Source organism: Pituophis catenifer, unplaced genomic scaffold, assembly GCF_029215685.1.
Source record: "Pituophis catenifer annectens isolate HBS135680 unplaced genomic scaffold, rPitCat1.0.hap2 SCAF_6, whole genome shotgun sequence".
In the NCBI taxonomy this organism is placed as follows: Eukaryota; Metazoa; Chordata; class Lepidosauria; order Squamata; family Colubridae; genus Pituophis; species Pituophis catenifer.
This window is the reverse complement of record NW_027256886.1, coordinates 33,968,675-33,987,298: the sequence shown is the minus strand read 5'-3', so window position 1 is coordinate 33,987,298 and position 18,624 is coordinate 33,968,675. Positions and strand designations below refer to the sequence as shown.

The 18,624-nt window shown below is 42.6% G+C and overlaps 1 protein-coding gene across 1 annotated transcript; it reads right to left on the bottom strand.

The window, feature by feature from the left end:
• Positions 1-16,900: 16,900 nt before the first annotated feature.
• On the bottom strand, positions 16,901-18,058 carry FOXL2 (forkhead box L2). Its single transcript, XM_070945501.1, has one exon. The coding sequence runs from the start codon at positions 18,056-18,058 to the stop codon at positions 16,901-16,903; it is 1,158 nt and encodes a 385-aa protein (XP_070801602.1).
• Between the last annotated feature and the right edge of the window lie 566 nt (positions 18,059-18,624).

Sequence of the window (18,624 nt, the reverse complement as noted above, 5' to 3'; positions counted from 1 at the left end):
AATTTAATCTCAATGTAATATTATATGTCCCCCGCCACCTGAGCTCGGCCGACTGGGAAGGACAAAGCTCGACAGCCACGAGCCCGCCAGCACCATGCTCATAGCCCGAGGCTTTACCTCTGGTCCTTTGCGCAGAAGGCCTTAATTAAAAGCGGTCTCAAGCCCAGGGAGCTGCGAAATCCAACCCCGAGCGCAAAGCGCGGGACAGGAGAGTTGAGAGAGGGGGAGAGAGAGAGAGAGAGAGAGAGAGAGAGAGAGAGAGAGAGAGAGAGAGAGAGAGAGAGAGAGAGAGAGAGAGAGAGAGAGAGAGAGAGAGATTCTCCGCTTAAACGCGTGGTGACCAAGAGTGGACAAGGTTGGGATGGAGACAAGGAAGATGATTGTGGTTAGCGCAGATAAAAGAGGAATACATTTCGCATCCTGGACATAAACTGTTTCAACTCCTACCCTCAAAGCGACACTATAGAGCACTGCACATCAGAACAACTAGACACAAGAACAGGTTTTTCCCCGAACGCCATCACTCTGCTAAAGAAATAATTCCCTCAACGCTATCAAACTGTTTACAAAGTATGCATTACTATTAATCTTCTCATCGTTCCCATCACCAATCTCCTTCCATTTATGACTGTACGACTGTAACTTTGTTGCTTGTATCCTTATGATTTATATTGATATTGTTTGTTTCCTGATTGCTTATTTGTACCCGATGACTATCATTAAGTGTTGTACCTTATGATTCTTGATGAATGTATCTTCCTTTATGTACACTGAGACCAGATACACCAAGACAAATTCCTTGTGTGTCCAATCACACTTGGCCAATAAAGAATTCTATTCTGTTCTATTCTATTCTATTCTATTCTATTCTATTCTATTCTATTCTATTCTATTCTATTCTATTCTATTCTATTCTATTCTATTCTTCTCAGATGTCTATGGAGATTCTCAGTCATCCAGGTCATGATTGTCCCAAAGGTGCTTTTTCAAGAGGCAACTGGACTTTCTGGGTTTTTTTTGAAGACGTTTTGCTTCTTATGCAAAATGCTTCTTCCGCTGAAGTGAAACTTCTTCAAAGAAAAAGCCAGAAATTCCAGTTGCTTCTTGAAATCTGCTGCTATTTACCAGCACAGATATTGGAAAGGAAGGCATAATTTTTTGGGGGAAAATTAGATCTAAAGATGGGGGTGGAAAGAACACTGGATGACTGTTCACACCATAGACTGGCCCATGGTTAACAGAATCAACTCAATTGCTTGGCACAAAGCAATGAACTGTAAAGGACACCTACAAAGACTAGTTAAGACTTCTATGTATCAAGTTTATCATGCTCTGATGATGTAGCACTTGGTAGTCCAATTGAACTAATTATCAGCTGTGTGAATGCAGCCAGTGACCCACAAACCAACTAGTTTTGTGTGAAGTAGGCTTTTTGCATGGACAGACATAAGGGCAATTCTTCCTCTCAAATGGAACAGGGCTGTCTGTAGGTATGGTCTGAAAAAAAATCAAGATGACGGCCACAGCTGTGTGTATGCTTAAAGGTCCACCTATTTTCATATGCATTGGTTATGGCCACCATCTTGACTTTTTTTAACTGTATTCCTGGGTGGCAGAAAGGCAGTTGTATCATGATATAGACTAAGAAGGTCAGGAAAGGTTAAATAATGGCTACTGAATTAAAGCACTCTTTTCTTGGAAAGGAGGGGAGAGACTACCAAAATAACGTGTTGTTGCAGCAAGATGTCTTATTCCAACCCTCTCTGGGTTGAGTGCTTGATTATGTGCAATCAAGCCATTTTTGGCTCCTAGCAACCACATAGATTTTTCTCCATGAACACGGGTGTAGAACTTTTGCTGCCATCATCTTCCAGCTGCTGCTGCTTCTTCTTTTTGTACCATTTTACTTGCAAAAGAGCTGAGGACGGGAAGAGAAAGAAACATTTGAAAGTTTGAACACTCCTGTGCAGCTTTTTAGCTCATCCTTACAAGGTTAGAGTCCAACTGAGGGACCTGGAAATTTTAAACTGAGGTAAAATGTTCTGCCAAGCCATATGCATTTGGACTTAGGTTAAACTGAAATAGGCCACTTGTTCAGTGCACCAGAAATTTACAAAAACAGAGCCTTGAAAAAATACGATAACTTCTCTTTCTCCATGGATATGTTTAGTTTTAGGTTTGCTAATGGGCTGTAGGATTCCAGATTAGGTAGAAGATATATTCACAATGGAAATCAATGAAAGTAACTCCTTAAAGACCTGTGAACAGTTAAAGTGATACTAAGTGGAACGGTAGCATCCAACAAGCCTCAACATACTCTGTGGAGCAACATCAAGATATTTCTGGAGTGTTTTGACATTTTCCAGTATTAAGATACAATATAATGCTCACTGAACATAATCCCTACTAAATTCAATGGGATTTCTGTGTAGGGATATCTGGCACTGCAGAATTAAATTCCAATCAACTCAGTTGCTATACATCCTCCTAGAACAGTGATGGTGAATCTTTTAGGCACAGAACTCCGGAAACCTGATGACCAGTGGCCAGCACACATGTGCGCCTTGGAAAACCTACAACCAGCTGGCTGAACTGGGGCAACGACTCACGTGCCCCCAGAGAGGGCTCTGCGTGCCACCTCTGGCACACATGCCATAGATTCACCATCACGGTCCTAGAAATAAACAGGTTGGTTTTGTCACATCATAGCTTTAACTCTTCAGTTGTGCCATGAGGGCACTCTGCTCGGAATCTCAGAAGTACTTGGGTTAAAGAGTATTAATATTTTCAAGGTGCACAGAACCACAAACTAAGCAACCATATTTTAGCCTCTCCTTTATACAAATCCAGTCTATGTTGTAGGAGAAGAGCCATGTTACCCTTTGGCATGGGTGTCAAACTTGCGGGGTCATGTTGCCGTCACATGATTTATCAGGATGTTTTCCCCCTTCATGGAGCTGAGGTGGGCGTGGCCTGCACGTGACAAATCCGGCTCCGTGGGCTGCCAGTTTGACACCCCTGCTATGGTAACTGAAAATCGGAGTGTGATAGCCCCTTTTCAGACTAACACAATTTATTGTTTTTGCTCACCAAAGCATATACCTTTGAATAAAATGTTAGCCTGAAATGGTGCTACCACACTCTTTTGAATTTTTAACCCAGTCTTTGGGTGTAGGCAATAATCTAGTGACTCATATGAATCCAAGAAATTGAGTTTAATCAAGTAAGTCATGGTTCAGGTAATCATGGGGAAGTGTGCTGTTAAAAAATAGCCACTAAGCCTAGATTCCTGCTGGACTTTTAAAAGGAGCCTTATTTCTGAGAAGATTTTCTTGAGAAGAAATTACACTAGAAGAAATTAAATCTTGCAAATTTTTAATGTAAAGGAGTACAATTTCCATAATGCCCAACCAGAAATTGTACAGAATTAGCTACTTGCTCTGTACATTTGTTGGAGTATTCAGCTTTGTTTCAAGAGACCCAAATGAATAAACTGAAAATAAAAGCAAATTGTAATTCACTCCTGCTGGCTGCAGATTCAACAGTGAGGTCTCAATTCCCAGAGCCTGGAAAATGGATACAATTTTGGGCAAATATACTGGCCTTGGTCGGTCAAACAGCAGCATGTCTGTGTCCCAAAGTCATGAATTTCTGTGAAACTGAGAATAGGAATGTGCCATCAATGCCACCCTATGCCCAAGTTAACCCTGGGAAGGGCCCTGCCCCACCCCAAGATCTGCTCTTCTGAAGCCATGTGGGACTCCTTCATATTAAGTCAGGAAGATGTACTGGAGGTAATGGAGACAGATCATTTTAATGTTTCTTTTTGCTGTTTCACAGATAGCTATCCCGTTCTTCTGTTGCTTCTTTTACAAAACAAGAGCAAGTTGTGCCTAATCCTAAAGCAGGCTACTTAGTTGGCAATTTTTTATTGTATATCCTTAAACTTAAGAGTGAGTACATCCCAATGGTTTAGTAAGATTTACTTCTTGGCAAGTATATAGATCACAGGTGTCAAACTCACCATGTCACATTGCTGTCACGTGACATTTAGTGATGTTTTTCCCATTCGCCATGCTGGGGTGAGTGTGGCGTGCGTATGACTCATCCGGTCCGCAGCTGCCAGTTTGACACCCCTGAATTGTGCTATTAACTTAGGACCTAATTCAAACATCTCATTAACTATGTATTAGTTAATCATGATTTACTGAATACACCTTGATTGGCTAAATACCACAATACCATAAGCAATAGTTTTTTTTTGAAGTATGAGTATAGAAACTCTTTTGAACTATATGCTAGCATAAACTGTGGTTGGGGTAATAGGTATAAGGTAACGGTAAAGGTTTCCCTCGCACATATATGCTAGTCATTCCCGACTCTAGGGGCCAGTGCTCATCTCCATTTCAAAGCTGAAGAGCCAGCACTATCTGAAGACATCTCTGTGGTCATGTTGGCTAGCATGACTAAACACCAAAGGCGCACGGAATGCTGTTACCTTCCCACCAAAGGTGGTTCCTATATTTATACTTGCATTTTTTAATGTGCTTTCAAACTGCTAGTTTGGCAGAAGCTGGGACAAGTAATGGGAGCTCACCCCGTTACATGGTATTAGGGATTTGAACCGCTGAACTGCCGGCCTTTCGATCGACAAGCTCAGCGTCTTAACCACTGAGCCACCATGTCCCTTATAAGAGGTACAGTGCATATCTAACAGTAATGACTTAATGTGATATATAAATCAAGTGGAAAAAAGCCAGTTAATCTCTTGGTGCCCTCAGGTAGCTATTTAACCTGCTTGATATTCAGACCTGCCACTACATCAGCAATGCCCAAAGAGAGGACATTTTGCTTTTCAATGCCACAGAAATTATGCTGCCTCTGAAAATTTAGTCACCTGAAAGTCAGCCTGCTATGCATTTCTCCCTTATGATTTACTTGGAAGAAAATATTTCTCAATTCGCTGCCTTGCCACATTCAGTTGGTTGGATTTCAGTCAATAAAACTTGGGGAAGGATGATTCCCCCCCACCTGTATACTGATCCCCCCACTCCCCGGAAATAAGCAAAGCCATGATCTACACATTTTTCCAAGAAGATTCATCTGCAGCTAATTTTATTACTACATCCCACAAATAACTGCCCTGCTTGCAAGCTTGCCCTTCCCCTCCAAATATGATACAGTTGTTCCATTTTTGCATTGGTAATCTCACATGTTGCAAAGGAAGCAAAGATTTTGCAGCGACCTGATTGGGACCAGCTGAAAGCCACCTTGGACACATTTTGGAGCAATAGCAAGTCTTTTCCTGATCCACCCATCGGGTTTTAATAATAATTTTTAAAAATGCCTCAGACTGACTATTACAGATGGTCTTTCTTGACTTCCTTCATCAATTCTGGCTCCGTGACAGAAAAGTGGGATAAACAAAACAGTTGTAGAGAATTTAAATATAAAAGGAGTTCATATTATCCGTGCAATGAGTGGTAACAGGTTTGTCATTTGATTTGCATTGTGTGGCCCAGACCTCATGCAAGGACATCAGACAACAGCAAAGATGGCTCCCATTTCCACAGGTCATTCTCCATTGTGTATCATCTACCTTTCTTTCATGGGAGAGAACAGTGGCTGCCTAGCACCAGACCAGGTTATGAAACAAAAGGTTTGACTGACTCTGCATGAAATGAAGTTCTTTTCGTGAAGATGTCTTCATTTCCCAAAGAGAAGTGTGAAAAAAGGGGTGCCTTCTGACAATGCTAAGCCATGCTGTTTCTTTGGCTTTGGATTTCATTCATTGTATAAACTCAGCCATTGTGGTTTGTAAACAATGATTTCTAGCTTAGCATATTGTGAAAATAATGGAGCATATACAAAACAATTTTTTTTGCTTTAAACTCAGAACAAAGCAATCCCATCTGCAAAATTATGCTGAAGGTTTTTTAAATGTTCAGACTGGAAACCAACAATTGATGTTAATTTTCTGATTTGTGCAACTTTGGAATATACATATATAGCACCTTTGTTTGAATGGATAGTACTACCGGTTCTGTGGGCATGGCTTGGTGGGCGTAGCAGGGGAAAGATACCAAAATCTCCATTCTCTCCCCACTCCAGGGGAAGGTTACTGCAAAATCCTCATTTCCTCCCAATCAGCTGGGACTTGGGAGGCAGAGAATAGATGGGGGCGGGGCCAGTCAGAATTTTTACTACCGGTTCTCCGAACTACTCAAAATTTCTGCTACCAGTTCTCCAGAACTGGTCAGAACCTGCTGAAACCCACCTTTGAATGTAATGTCTAATAAATGTATTGGGGAAAAGGGAATACATAGGAAAAGGAAAAAGGGGGGTTCACATGCCAAATTGACTTAATGGGGAAAACCCAACTTTTCAAATCAGAAAAAAAGATATTAGTTTTTATAGATATTTGTTACCAATAAATCAATTTGATACGCAATTGCTAGAAATGAGTGGAATTAAGAATTAGAAGTTTCTATATTGCCTAGGGCCCTAGACAATAAGAGAGTGCCTTAAGTTCTATAGTAAGAATCTCAGTGGGCTTCAAATTACAATTTATACAATAAAAAATAATGTTTAGAATTTATTGGACTCAATCATGTTTGTATGGAAAAGGACTGTCCAAAGTAGCATATTAATGGAGATGTAATAAGGATAGTGCTTTTTAAAAAACTTTGAAATGTTTTGTGTCACACACTGATCATTCAGTGCTCAGAGCACTCAGCATTCAGAGATCAGAAGATGTGGAAATCAAAATAGTTTGCTCATCCCTAATGTGTAAATGAATAGTGACTGAAAGATGTATGAAATTAGTCATGTTTCAGACATCACACCAAACATAATGCATTTTGATTTTGATTTGGCATGGTATTGAGTTTTAGGCAAGTGAAATTACAACTCAACCTTTAGGGTTTGCAAATCCCCCAGATCTTACCAATAGAGATTACAACCTTAGCTTCACCATCTGAAGTGCCTATCCTTGCTCTTCTGTTATAAGAGCCTTGGTAGTACAAGGGTTTAAGGCACCCTGTTATTAAGCTGCTTAAGACCAGCTGCCTGCAATTACTGCAGGGTTCGAATCTCGCCAAGGCTCAAGGTTGACTCAGCCTTCCATCCTTTCTAAGGTAGGTGAAATGAGGACCCAGTTTGTGGGGGCAATAAGCTGACTTTGTATAAATATACAAAAGGATGAAGGCTATTGCTGAGCACATTGTAAGCCGCCCTGAGTCTTCAGAGAAGGGCGGCATATAAATCAAATTAAAAAAAAAAAAAAACATGATAGGCAGCCACTTCATGAGCTTGGTTGTTTTCTATGTTGCACCATTGGCAACCAAAGACTTGGTGCAGGGATCAGCAACCCGCAGCTCTGGAGCTGCATGTGGCTCTTTCATCCCTCTGCTGTGGCTCCTTGTCACTGGTCGGCTGCACAATTGATAGGGCTTTAGGTTAGGACAGGTAGAGGAAAAAGGACACTGTGCTAGGAGGAGACTCTATGGTGGGGGAACCAGACTTCCGGTCGGCTCCAGAATTGAATGGGGGGCTTCCGGTTAGGACCTTTATGGCTCTTTGAGTGTTTAAGGCTGCCAACTCCTGGCTTAGTGGTAACAACAAACCAGGATGCCAATTCTGATCAACGGCACTACAAGAAGTCATTTTCTGGGCTTAGCATATTTGTGACTTTAGCCTTAATGGTTTGAAAAGGATCAGATATGCTTAGTGTGATGGGCAAACCCTGATAATGTTATGGAGAATTAGTGAGTGAACTTTGTCATTTTGTCCCAGCCCAACCTTCCTTACAGGGTGGGCTTTTGGGGTGTATGTGGAGAAATAGGAACACTTCATAAGCTACTCCAAATCCCTGAGTGAACTGTAATATAAAGTATATAAATAAATAATTTTTAAATAATTAGGTTTAGGACAAAAGATGATCAGATAGTAACATTAGTCCACTTTTAATTACCTTCAGGTCTGTTCTGAAGTACCAGCTAGCAGTTAATCCAGGCCCTTCCTTGGCCTTAGCAAACAGTCTACTTGGATAGTAGTGGCTATTTGTGTAGCCGCAGAAGAATGTCACAGTGTGACCTGAGTCTTGGGGGTGAAGAGGAAGCCACTGCAAAGCTTCCATTAAATAATAAACAATTCTGTGAATTGAAAGCATCTGATGCCCTGTCCCCTCACAGTGCTATCAGGAGGAAACAATTGGGCAGTTTGCTCATCTTTCATAGTGCTGGAGGAGATAATTTTACTTTTCAAAGGAAATGAAGGTTTCCAGCTTTCTCTTTGTTAATTATTACACAAAACTGATAATTCCTACATGTAGATGTTCTCTTAAAAAAATATACTTCTAGGAAAACATAACCTTTTTTAATTAACAGAGGAAATCTGTTAAATCCGTTCAGATGTTTCCCTGAATTGAATGGGATCTACTCACAGGTAATTATGCAAAAGTTTGTAAATCAAAATCATATGCTTTCATCTTTTTAGTAAGTACTACTTAAGTGTGTACAAAACTGCATTCTAAATCATCCAAAGGCAGCTAAGAAATCAGTTGGTTTTAACTTCAATTGCATTCATTAAAGTCTATCTTTGTCATTAGTTCACTGAGAGTTTGAGCCATAAACTACCACAAACAAATATTGCTGGATTTGAAACTGATTCAGGCTGCCATCCTGTGGGCAGACTTAAACTGAATGGAAAATTTCTGAGTAAAATTGCCTGATAGAAATGCTACTGGTCAAAGCTACCTTTTCTGAAAAGCATAATCTTAAAGCAGTTTTAAGGAGGATTTCTTTTTAATGTCATTGACATTGGAATTCCTTTTTTTTTCAAACAGTAATTGTGAATTATATTTAAGGTTAGGGCAAACTGGTTTGGGATTAGAAGTAGAAAAAGACAGTTGAGCTGGTTGATCCTATGCCACGTTCTAAATATATCAGCGCATAAGCAAATCTATAAAAAGATTTCTTCCCACATTTCAATAGGGCCTAAATACATAAGGCTATAGGCAAGAAATGGAACCAGGTATGGATCTTGAGGGGAGTCCAATTCAAGTTTTAGGGATAGTTTCCAATTAATGGCTGTCAGCTAGTTTCCCTTGGACTCAGTAAATTGAAAGACTCTTTCTGGGGAAAAGGGCAAAATAATGCTCTGACTTCTTTTGCCTTAACCTTAAATATAAATTATAACCCTCAGAAATAAAATCCATGGGAAAAGACTCTTGCACCAACTGAATGCAATCTCTCCCTCAAAATAAATAAATAAATTCTGCAATTCCATTTAACACTTACTTAGAAGTAATCTACATGGATCCCATAATTACTCTGTGGTAAACATAATAGGTCTGACTTTATTTCCAAGAGTTTCTTTTTGTTCTTTCTGTTCTATTCTAATATTGAAGGAAAACTGAAAAAACACACAAGGTCTGGAACTAGCAATTATGCCCGCTTTGCCCTAGAAAACATGTCTAAGACTGTTCAACAGTGATAAGTGGTATATACAGAAGATACATATATTGAAATAAACCAAAGCATGTCTTTTCACAATCCAACTGGTTGCCAGCATCAGCTCCCCATATTTCCCCTAACTGGGACCCTAAAATGGGTTGAAAGTATGTTTTCCTTGATTCCCAGTATGTTGCCTGGGAATCTGGGAAATTAACTCCCATCTGATATGAAGATCCTAAATTGGGGATCTTTCTATGTGGTAGTTAGGAGTTGAAAACAATTTGGAGGCACTTAATCGAGTAAGGGAATGTTGTGTATTTATGTATATGTACATGTACATGTACATGTACATGTGTATGTGTGTATGTATGTATATATGCAATGTATAGGTTGGATTACTATTTTCTTATGAAAAAGTCAGCCTTCTTTATTGCGTTCTTGTTGAAAAAAAGTGTAATCTGGTATTTAAGATCCCAAACTACAATCTTAAACTAGCTTGAATTCAATGATTTTAGGCAAGCACAACTTTGGTTTGATAACTCCTGTATTTGGAGTGTCAGAAGGACAAACCCCTTCAAGCAGGGATGAAATCTAAAATTTTTCCCTACCGGTTCTGTGGGCATGGCTTGGTGGGCGTGGCTGGAGAAGGATACTGCAAAATCTCCATTCCCACCCCACTCTGGGGCTAGCCAGAGGTGGTATTTGCCGGTTCTCCGAACTACTCAAAATTTCCGCTACTGGTTCTACAGAACCTGTTAGAACCTGCTGGATTTCACCCCTGCCTTCAAGTGTTTTTTTTTCCATGGGACAGCAAAGCACTCTGGCACTGGTTTGGAAATGCCAAATCAGCTCTCAACAAGTACTTAAAAACAGGAGCCCATCAGCATCCCACGCAGGTTTATTCAGAACTAAGCCCCACTAAATTTAAGAACTTATTCCTGGATAAAAAAAAAAACTGGATACAGTTTTTGGGGGATAAACCCCAATAACCATAGTGGGAGTTAATCCTGAGCAAACCTGCACAGCTACAATGTTCATCTTTGGTTGATTGTGCTCAGCAATCAGAGCACATTTACAAAGGAGCATTACCTGCATGCGCCCCTATGCCAATTGATTTCCAAATGGCCATTTGCTTGTACTAATCTAATAGACAAAGCTATTTCTAATGTATATTGTGTTTAAAAGTAGACAAGAGGGTGGAGAAGTAAGATTTGAGTAGTTGACTGAATTCCTTTCAAGGGTGTCCTATCCCTGTCCATCCATTCCCCAGCCATTATTAGATTAAGTGTACTTTATCACAGTTGTTATATAAAAATATAAGTTTAGACTGAAAACCACATGCATTTAGTTGGAGAAAACCTCTTGAATTTAATAGGACTTTACAGAAACAAGGATATTTTTCTAAATATCTACATGGAGCAATTGCATAGATAAAAAGATGGGACAAGATAGAAGTGCATTATTCTAAGGAAACGAAGAACATGACATAAACTAATTTAACTTGGAACCGTTTAATCATGGACTTTAATTTCCTTGAATTTCCATCATTCTTAGGTTCGATTCGAGGCCTGTCTGCTGGGTCCTATGGCTTTAACAATGATTTTTTCCCCCCCCGTAGAATTGTCTCTTCGTTCCTTTTCAACCCCGATCTCAACACAAATCTTTAGCAACATGAATGACACCTCTTTATGGAAATAGAGAGGACGCAAAGTCAAAGGAAGAACTGGAGAATGAGAAAATCGATTAAATGGTGCAATCGGAGAGAAGCGTCCGATTCCCGAAGTCATAAAAGGGCAAAGCATCCTGATTTTCCAAAATATAGGGGAGAAGGTGCTCCTTAGAAGCTCCTGCTGATTTTTCCTGAGCATTCCCTCCCCTGCCCCCAAGATCAGTTCCGTAGGTAATTGGTTAGTCCCTAGGATTCCCACCAATTCAGGGTCTTCCCAAAGGCTTGACAAAAGAGAAGAGCCTTCCGCGCGGTTTCCACCCGGAGTAAAAGTTGCCCTTGTTGCTACTAAGGCATGCCAGAACCGCTCCAGCGCACACGCTCTGAGCTACCGCCGTTCATTTGGGAACTGATTTTCGAACCGCGTGTTTTTTGTTTTTTGTTTTGCTCGGGATTTATTTCCTAAAACATGGGTTTAGGATTTCTGTCTGTAGGATTTTCATGGAGGGAGGGGGAACCGAGCAGAAGGGAGGACAGTATTTCAACTGAAACTGCTTGAAAGTTTATTTTGTATGCATCGAGTTCGCCCATTTTAGGTTTTACTGTGGCGACTTGTCCCAACACACGCAGCCATCTTTTTATGTTGTATATACCTAGGATTCTGCTACCCAATATTTTTAACACCTGCCTGGTGTGTCTCTTGCTTTGTTAAGGAGAGTGTGGGGGCCGCAACAAAATAGATTACACCCTTCACTTACCTTGAATTTTTAATTTGCTTTAGCAGAGTTCAAATAACGCGCGAGTTTGTAATCTCAATTAATGCAAGACAATGTGCGGTGTACGTATTTTTACACACTGCTCCCAGTCCATCCTATTAGGGCTTGAGGGACTGGATTACTCAAAATGTTAGGTAATGTCTGTTGCTCCACAATTTGATACTTTTGGTCCACGAAGTACCGAACTGAATTCAATGGGCCTTACTCCCAATACAGGATGGCCAGACTTTGTATAAAAGAAAATTCTGGAGTATCAGAAATCATGTACCCTCTTCTCTGTTATTTAGGTCATATGGGACAGAAACTATGGGACAGAAAAACAGAATCGTAGTTCTAAACCCTGGTTTGGTGTGGGGGAAGGTGCCAGCGGATTCTTCCCATCTATTACATTTACTAGTGAAATGTAAACTGCACTGGGAGTTAAGATCTAATAGGCTAAGCTGTGATGATTTCTGCTCCTTCTCCAATTCCTAGAGAATTGACCTGGCGAAGGACAAGCACAGAAACCCGACACAACCCCGCTAAAAAGACCGTGGCGAATGCATCCTCAGTCCCCCTCACAGCCCTGTTCCGTGATAGCTCCACGAACGCGCATTGCCTCGGGACCTTTCCCGCTGCCCCGAAAATCTCTGTGTAGGTGGATCGGGATCCGCGCAGTGTGCCAAAAGCTGGACTCGCCTCTCCCTGCCCCGTGAATCTGTTCTGAGCGAGTGGCCTGGCTTTTCCTTTCACGCCAGAAACCCGGTTCTCCTTCAGAAGTGACGCCTCGCTCTTCCCACGGCCGATTTGATGAACAGTTCCCACATGCGGGACTACTTGTCTCCCTCTTTCCCCGGCCATCTACTTAGACCGCAATGAAATGATTACTAAGCGATTATTGCAGAAAGGTAGCCGGGCTGGCTTCTTCCCCATCGCTCTCCACAGGCCGTTCGGAAGAAAGCTGTGTGCGAACCGCACACTAACCAGAAGAGATTCAGCCAGCTTCCAAGGCCCCTTTTTTCCGGACTCCGAGGTTTTGGGAGGATTAAATGCCTTCCTGGCTTTACTTGGTTGGAGAAATAAGCCCGGCTATCTCCTTTGGCATGAGTGGAGAGGGGGGCCTTCGGCTTTCCCCGTCGATTAAACCGAGGGAGAGAAAGGGACAGAAAGTCAAATGTAGCCTTTCCAGATTACATTAATAACTTCTATCCGCTAAAAAGCAAACGCCGGTGCCTCCTGTACTTGGGAGTCTCTCCCCGACCCTCATTTAGACTATATTAGACATTAGGTAGATATCATAGAAATCATATATTACCGTAGACATTGGGCAATTACACATTAGGCAAATACAAGTCTGGCTAAGTGCGCCTTGGTTCCTTGGGCATCCTATAATTGGGGGGTGGGGGTGGGAGGACCCGAGGCTGAGTTCACATAACACTGTAATCATAATCCATGCTTTAATAAAACACAATAAAGGTCAAGTAAACCACATTAGGTCTTAAGAGTGTTTAGCAAGCGCAGCTAGGACACATGTGAAAATGTTTCAGGCAGCCCAGATAGTCCGTTAAAAATAACACTAGAAATATAGGCCTAAAAGCACTGTCCAAGAGTTTCATTTGCATAAACTGCCTCTTATGGAAACATAAGACTAAAATCTGCAAGGTGCTACACGCAAACACTGTTGGAAAGAATGTGATAGACTTAGAGCACAATTCCAACGTCCCTCCCCCCAAGCATCTACTTTGTATCATCATCAAATGGGTATAATTGAAAATATAGCTGTTCCTACATAAATTGGGGAGGAGGTAAATAAGTCCCACTGAATCCATTGGAATTTCTTTCTTTAAAAATGTGCTTCTTTGGGGTAGGGCTGCAAATATTCTTATCAGACATTTGATATTATATATGTATAGTGCACAATACTTACATAATAAAGATATTTTTTTTGAAATGGTTTTACTCTCTGAAAATAAAAGAATATGTTCACCAGATACTTTTCACACTTATATTTTACAGACCTCTGGCCTATAATTGCCTACGCTTTTTGTGTTATAGGTAAAAGATGTTGTAATCGTACATATATTACAAGAAAGAAAGAAAAAGATAATGCTGTAATAAAAGGGCTACTAGGTATCTTTTTCCAACATATGCTCACTATTAAAGAAAAATCCATCTGGATTAACTCTGCAAGTGAAGATCTTCACAAGCAAGGACCTCTTTTTTGCATGGTTTAGAACAACTTAGAAGTGATAATTATTTTTTTAAGCCTGATACTAACAGCACTTTCAAGAGTCAGTCACCAAACCAGACCACAATTTTCTGAAGTTAGATCCTCCCAAGTATCCTGTCATTATTTTAAATGAAATGTAGTTCCACATAAATACTGATAGAAAGGGAGGATTTCTAGTAAGGGACCCTAAAGCTTCACACAACAGATGTATTTCTGAGTAAATGTAATTAAGACCACTGGACCATAAGTATTCTTGGCCTAATAATCATGACATGGAAACAAAAAGATTGATTTCAGAGGAATTTACCTATTAGTAATACTCCAAATGCAAATGCTTTAGATCCAGCCATTTAGATAAGACATATAAATAAACAATCCATATAAATAACATTGCTAGTTGGGGCAGTGATTTTAATAATATTTTCAGATGATTATAGTTATTATTACTATTATAACTGAGGCTTATGTATTTTTCTTTTTGTTTTGAACACCAAATTCCAGAAATGAAAGTGGAGAATAATATAAGTAAATTCTAAACTTTCTGCTCAAGTCTATATTTATGTTTATATTTGGCAGCTTTTGTAGCAAATTACGCATTTTCAGAAAGTAATGACATTTTAAAAGATCTGCAGCATTTGACCAATAGTGGAACAAAAGAAAATCAAACATAAAAGAGAAAAAAAGAACATTTTATTGGAGACTATACAAAGGGATATACAATAAAAGTGCTAGTTATTCTAAAAAAAAAAAAGTTGGTCCCAGAAAGGCACAATACCAAAACAGTTTGCTTACAAAAGTATTTAAGCAAACTGCTATGACTCCCCCCTTTCCCCATTAATACATTTTCTGTTCATCTTCTTTTTCTAGATCAAATACTGAAACTTTGTTTCACAAAAGAAGAGGAAAGCAGAGGACCACCCATGAAAATTGATTTACAGGCAAAATAGTTTCAGTTTAAAAAAGATAAAAAATATTCTGAATACCCATGTGGAGGGTAGGATAGATGTGTGTGTATAAAACAGCATCATTGCAAAAATAACAGTCTCCATTACTACTATTCATAATAATAGAGAATAGCTTTGTTTTATCCAAATAATTTTAGCATAAAGTTTATACAGTATAAACTTACTTTATCTTGAGAAAATACTATTTTCTTTTTGTAAAAAAAATACATATACATATACAATTGTTTTAAACTTGTTCTTAAAATGCCTTCCCCTTTCAAATCAACTTGGCTACAAGTCGCCCCAAGAAGGGGCCTTTCTGGTAAAATACAGTGCCCAAATAAGTACTTTTTTGGACAATGATATTAAGATTTGATGAAGTGCATTGTCCCCCTCCTCCATCATTGGGGTCACAGTGGACAAATCTATGCCAAAAGAAAGGCGAAGTGAAAGTCTAGTGCTTTCCATTATTTGTATTAGCAAATCTGTTCAAAATGCTGGCATTTTTAACACCCCACCTTCTAGATTTCAAACAGTTGTCTCCAGTAATTATCCACTGTAATCAGATTAATCCAATTAATGCAAACCTCTTCCCCTCTCAACTTTAAACATCCCTAAACTTGTTGAAACTCAAGTGTCCAAATTAATATGTCCTGAGCCAGAAAACTGAAAACAAGTCTTGAAACCGACTGTAAACCACAGTACAGTGGAATGAAAGTCTAAGCGTTTCATGAAATTTATATTATAAATGTGTTTTGCCATTCTTGGAAACAATTTTTGAAAATATATCCTAATAAGCTTGGTGTGCTTTACATTTTTTAGAACAGAGAGATCATGTAAACCATTAAATGCAATTCTAAAAACATCAGTCTAAAAGGATTGTGAATTGCGTCAAAATTATTCCTGCTTAAATCCAAATGTAAATCTTTCTGATATAAACAGGATTCCAAATTGTTAAATTGACAGGCCCGATTCAATAGGATTTACAGCCATCGCCATCCTAGATAACTGAAGTTCAAACACAATTTAGTATATATATATATCCCAAATAAACAAACGTGGCCTTTATTGGCTTTAAAGTTTGGTGGTTTAGTTGTTCTGAGCAGGAAATTAAGTTGTTGATTCGACACCTCTCATCTACAGCGGTGAATCTATCATTTCGTAATTCTTTACCCAAGAACATGATTTTTACCAAACATGATTCCCCCCCCACGATTTTCTTTGAATTTTAACCCCGTTTAAACTCACAATGCGAAGCAAATGCCTCTGCAATTAAGACCCACGTTTCGATCTTAAAAACATTACTTACTACCAACTCTCCCTGCTTCTGCAAATTAAGTTCGGGGTGACCACGCAAAGGACGTCTTCTTCTACTACAGTCTTGATCCGTGTTGTATCGCCAGTGTTATTTATAAAGCAACTAAAAACAAAATCCGGAGGCGACTTTAGCTTTAGTTTTATTAGGGCTTGTAGTAGGGAGATTGAGCAAAACTCTGCGTTGTCTAACACCCCCACCCCCCTAAAAACTGACCGACAGGAGGATTTACATCCCCAAAGCCGAGTTACTCGAAGCAGAAGAGGAGGAGGAAGAGGAGGTGGGAAAAGTCCTCGGGCACGTCGCGTTTGCCTTCACCTGCAGCCGGAGAGGATCCGTAGAGCTGCAAAGAGACACAGAGTTTTAGGGGGTCTTTCTCCGCTGAAAGTGACTGCATGCACCGGGCATCGGGGTGGGGTGGGGGTGGAAGGAAAATGACGAGGAAAGGCGATCCAAGCTTTTCTCTTTGCGCGGGGAAGGGGTCGGTGGGCTACGGGGCGACCCCTGGGCAGAGACGCGGCTCTCGTCCGCTTCCTCAGAGGTCTATCCGCGGGTGCAAGGCGCTGTGTTTGCTGTCGTGGTCCCAGTACGAACAGTGCATCATGGCCAGCTCGGGCGGTTGGCGCGCGCAGGCGAACTGCAGGCCGGCGGCTCCGTTGGGCGCCGCTTGAGGGGAAGGGTTTCCCGCCGAGGCGGCGGCCGCCGCTGCCGCAGCCGCCGCCACCGCCGCCGCGCCGAGCTGCTGGGCCGTGTGGTGGTGGTGGTGATGGTGGTGGTGGGCGTGCGGGTGGTGGTGGTGGGCGTGCGGGTGGTGGTGGGCATGGTGGTGGCCCATGCCGTTGTACGAGTTCACCATGGCGGGAAGGCGCGAGTAAGGGCCGTAGGCTGAGCCGGCGCCGGCGGGCCCGGCCGAGAGTCCCATTCCTTTCACGCCGCTGACAGGACTGCCGCCGCCGTTGCCACCCGGGCTGCCGCCGCCGCCGCCTGCCTCCACAGCCGCCATTTGACAGGCCCCGTAGGAAGCGGCTGAGGGCGCCTGAGGCGGCGGCGGCGCGGGCTGCGCCAAGGACCAGGAAGCGGCGGCGTTGAGGAAAGGCGCCTGCAGGTACTTGGCGGGGGGCGCCGTGAGGTAACCGTAGCCGGCCGCCTCAGCCGCGGCCCCGAACAGGCTCTTGCCCGGCTGGAAGTGGCCCGTGGGCGGGCGGAAGGGCCTCTTCATGCGGCGGCGCCGGCGGTAGTTGCCCTTCTCGAACATGTCCTCGCAGGCCGGGTCGAGCGTCCAGTAGTTGCCTTTGCGCTCTCCGCCGCCCTCTCGCGGCACTTTGATGAAGCACTCGTTGAGGCTGAGGTTGTGGCGGATGCTGTTCTGCCAGCCCTTCTTGTTCTTCTCGTAGAAGGGGAACTTGCTGATGATGTACTGGTAGATGCCCGACAGAGTCAGGCGCTTCTCGGCGCTCTCGCGGATGGCCATGGCGATCAGCGCCACGTAGGAGTAGGGCGGCTTCTGCGTCGGGTCGCTCTTCTCCGCCGCTGCAGCCGCCGCGGTTCCGATGGACGACGGCGCCTTGCTGGAAGCCGGGCTCAGTTCGCCTTTGGCCGCCGTCTCTCCGCCGCCGCCGCCCGGCTCCTTGGCCCGGTGCAGAAGGGCCACCGTGTCCTCGGGCGGAGGCTCTTGGAAGCTGGTGGTCATCATGGCCCACCACCACCTGCTGCTCCCCTCGGACGGTGACGGCTCCTCCGGCGGCGGCGGCGGCGGCGGCTCCCCCAGGATCCCGCAGGGAAAAAAAAAGTTCTGCTCCAGCGGCCAATCCCGCCTGCTGGTTTTAAGTCCGCTTGTGCCTGCTGGGCTTTGCCGTCCTCCGCCTTCCTTCCCGTCTGTTTTCAAGCGGCGGCGGCCGGCGCAGCGTCTTTTCTCATCCGCAGGCTCCGGTATCTCCTCACTGCTCTTCTGGGGTAGCTCTTTTCTGATTTGTATGGGCTCCGGCCAGTTCCGCTTTCGTCAGGATGCTTCTCACCCCCCCCACCACCCCCTCCCCAGTCCTGGGAGCCAGCTGGGCACGGGCGAGTTCATGGCAAAGTCACATTGCACGAGAAGGACACCCCAACCAGGAAATCATATGCGTAAGCCAAGGGTGGGGGTCGTGGAGCGAAGGGAAGTGTGGGGGGTGGGTTGGCAAACGCGCGCACACATGCACGCCCAAATCAGGGGGAAAGCGGCATCTTTTTCTTTCTTTCTTTTTTTCTTTTTTGCCAATCCGG

Excerpts from the sequence above, each read along its gene's own strand:
- FOXL2 (XM_070945501.1), bottom strand. The coding sequence starts at position 18,058 with ATGATGACCACCAGCTTCCAAGAGCCTCCGCCCGAGGACACGGTGGCC.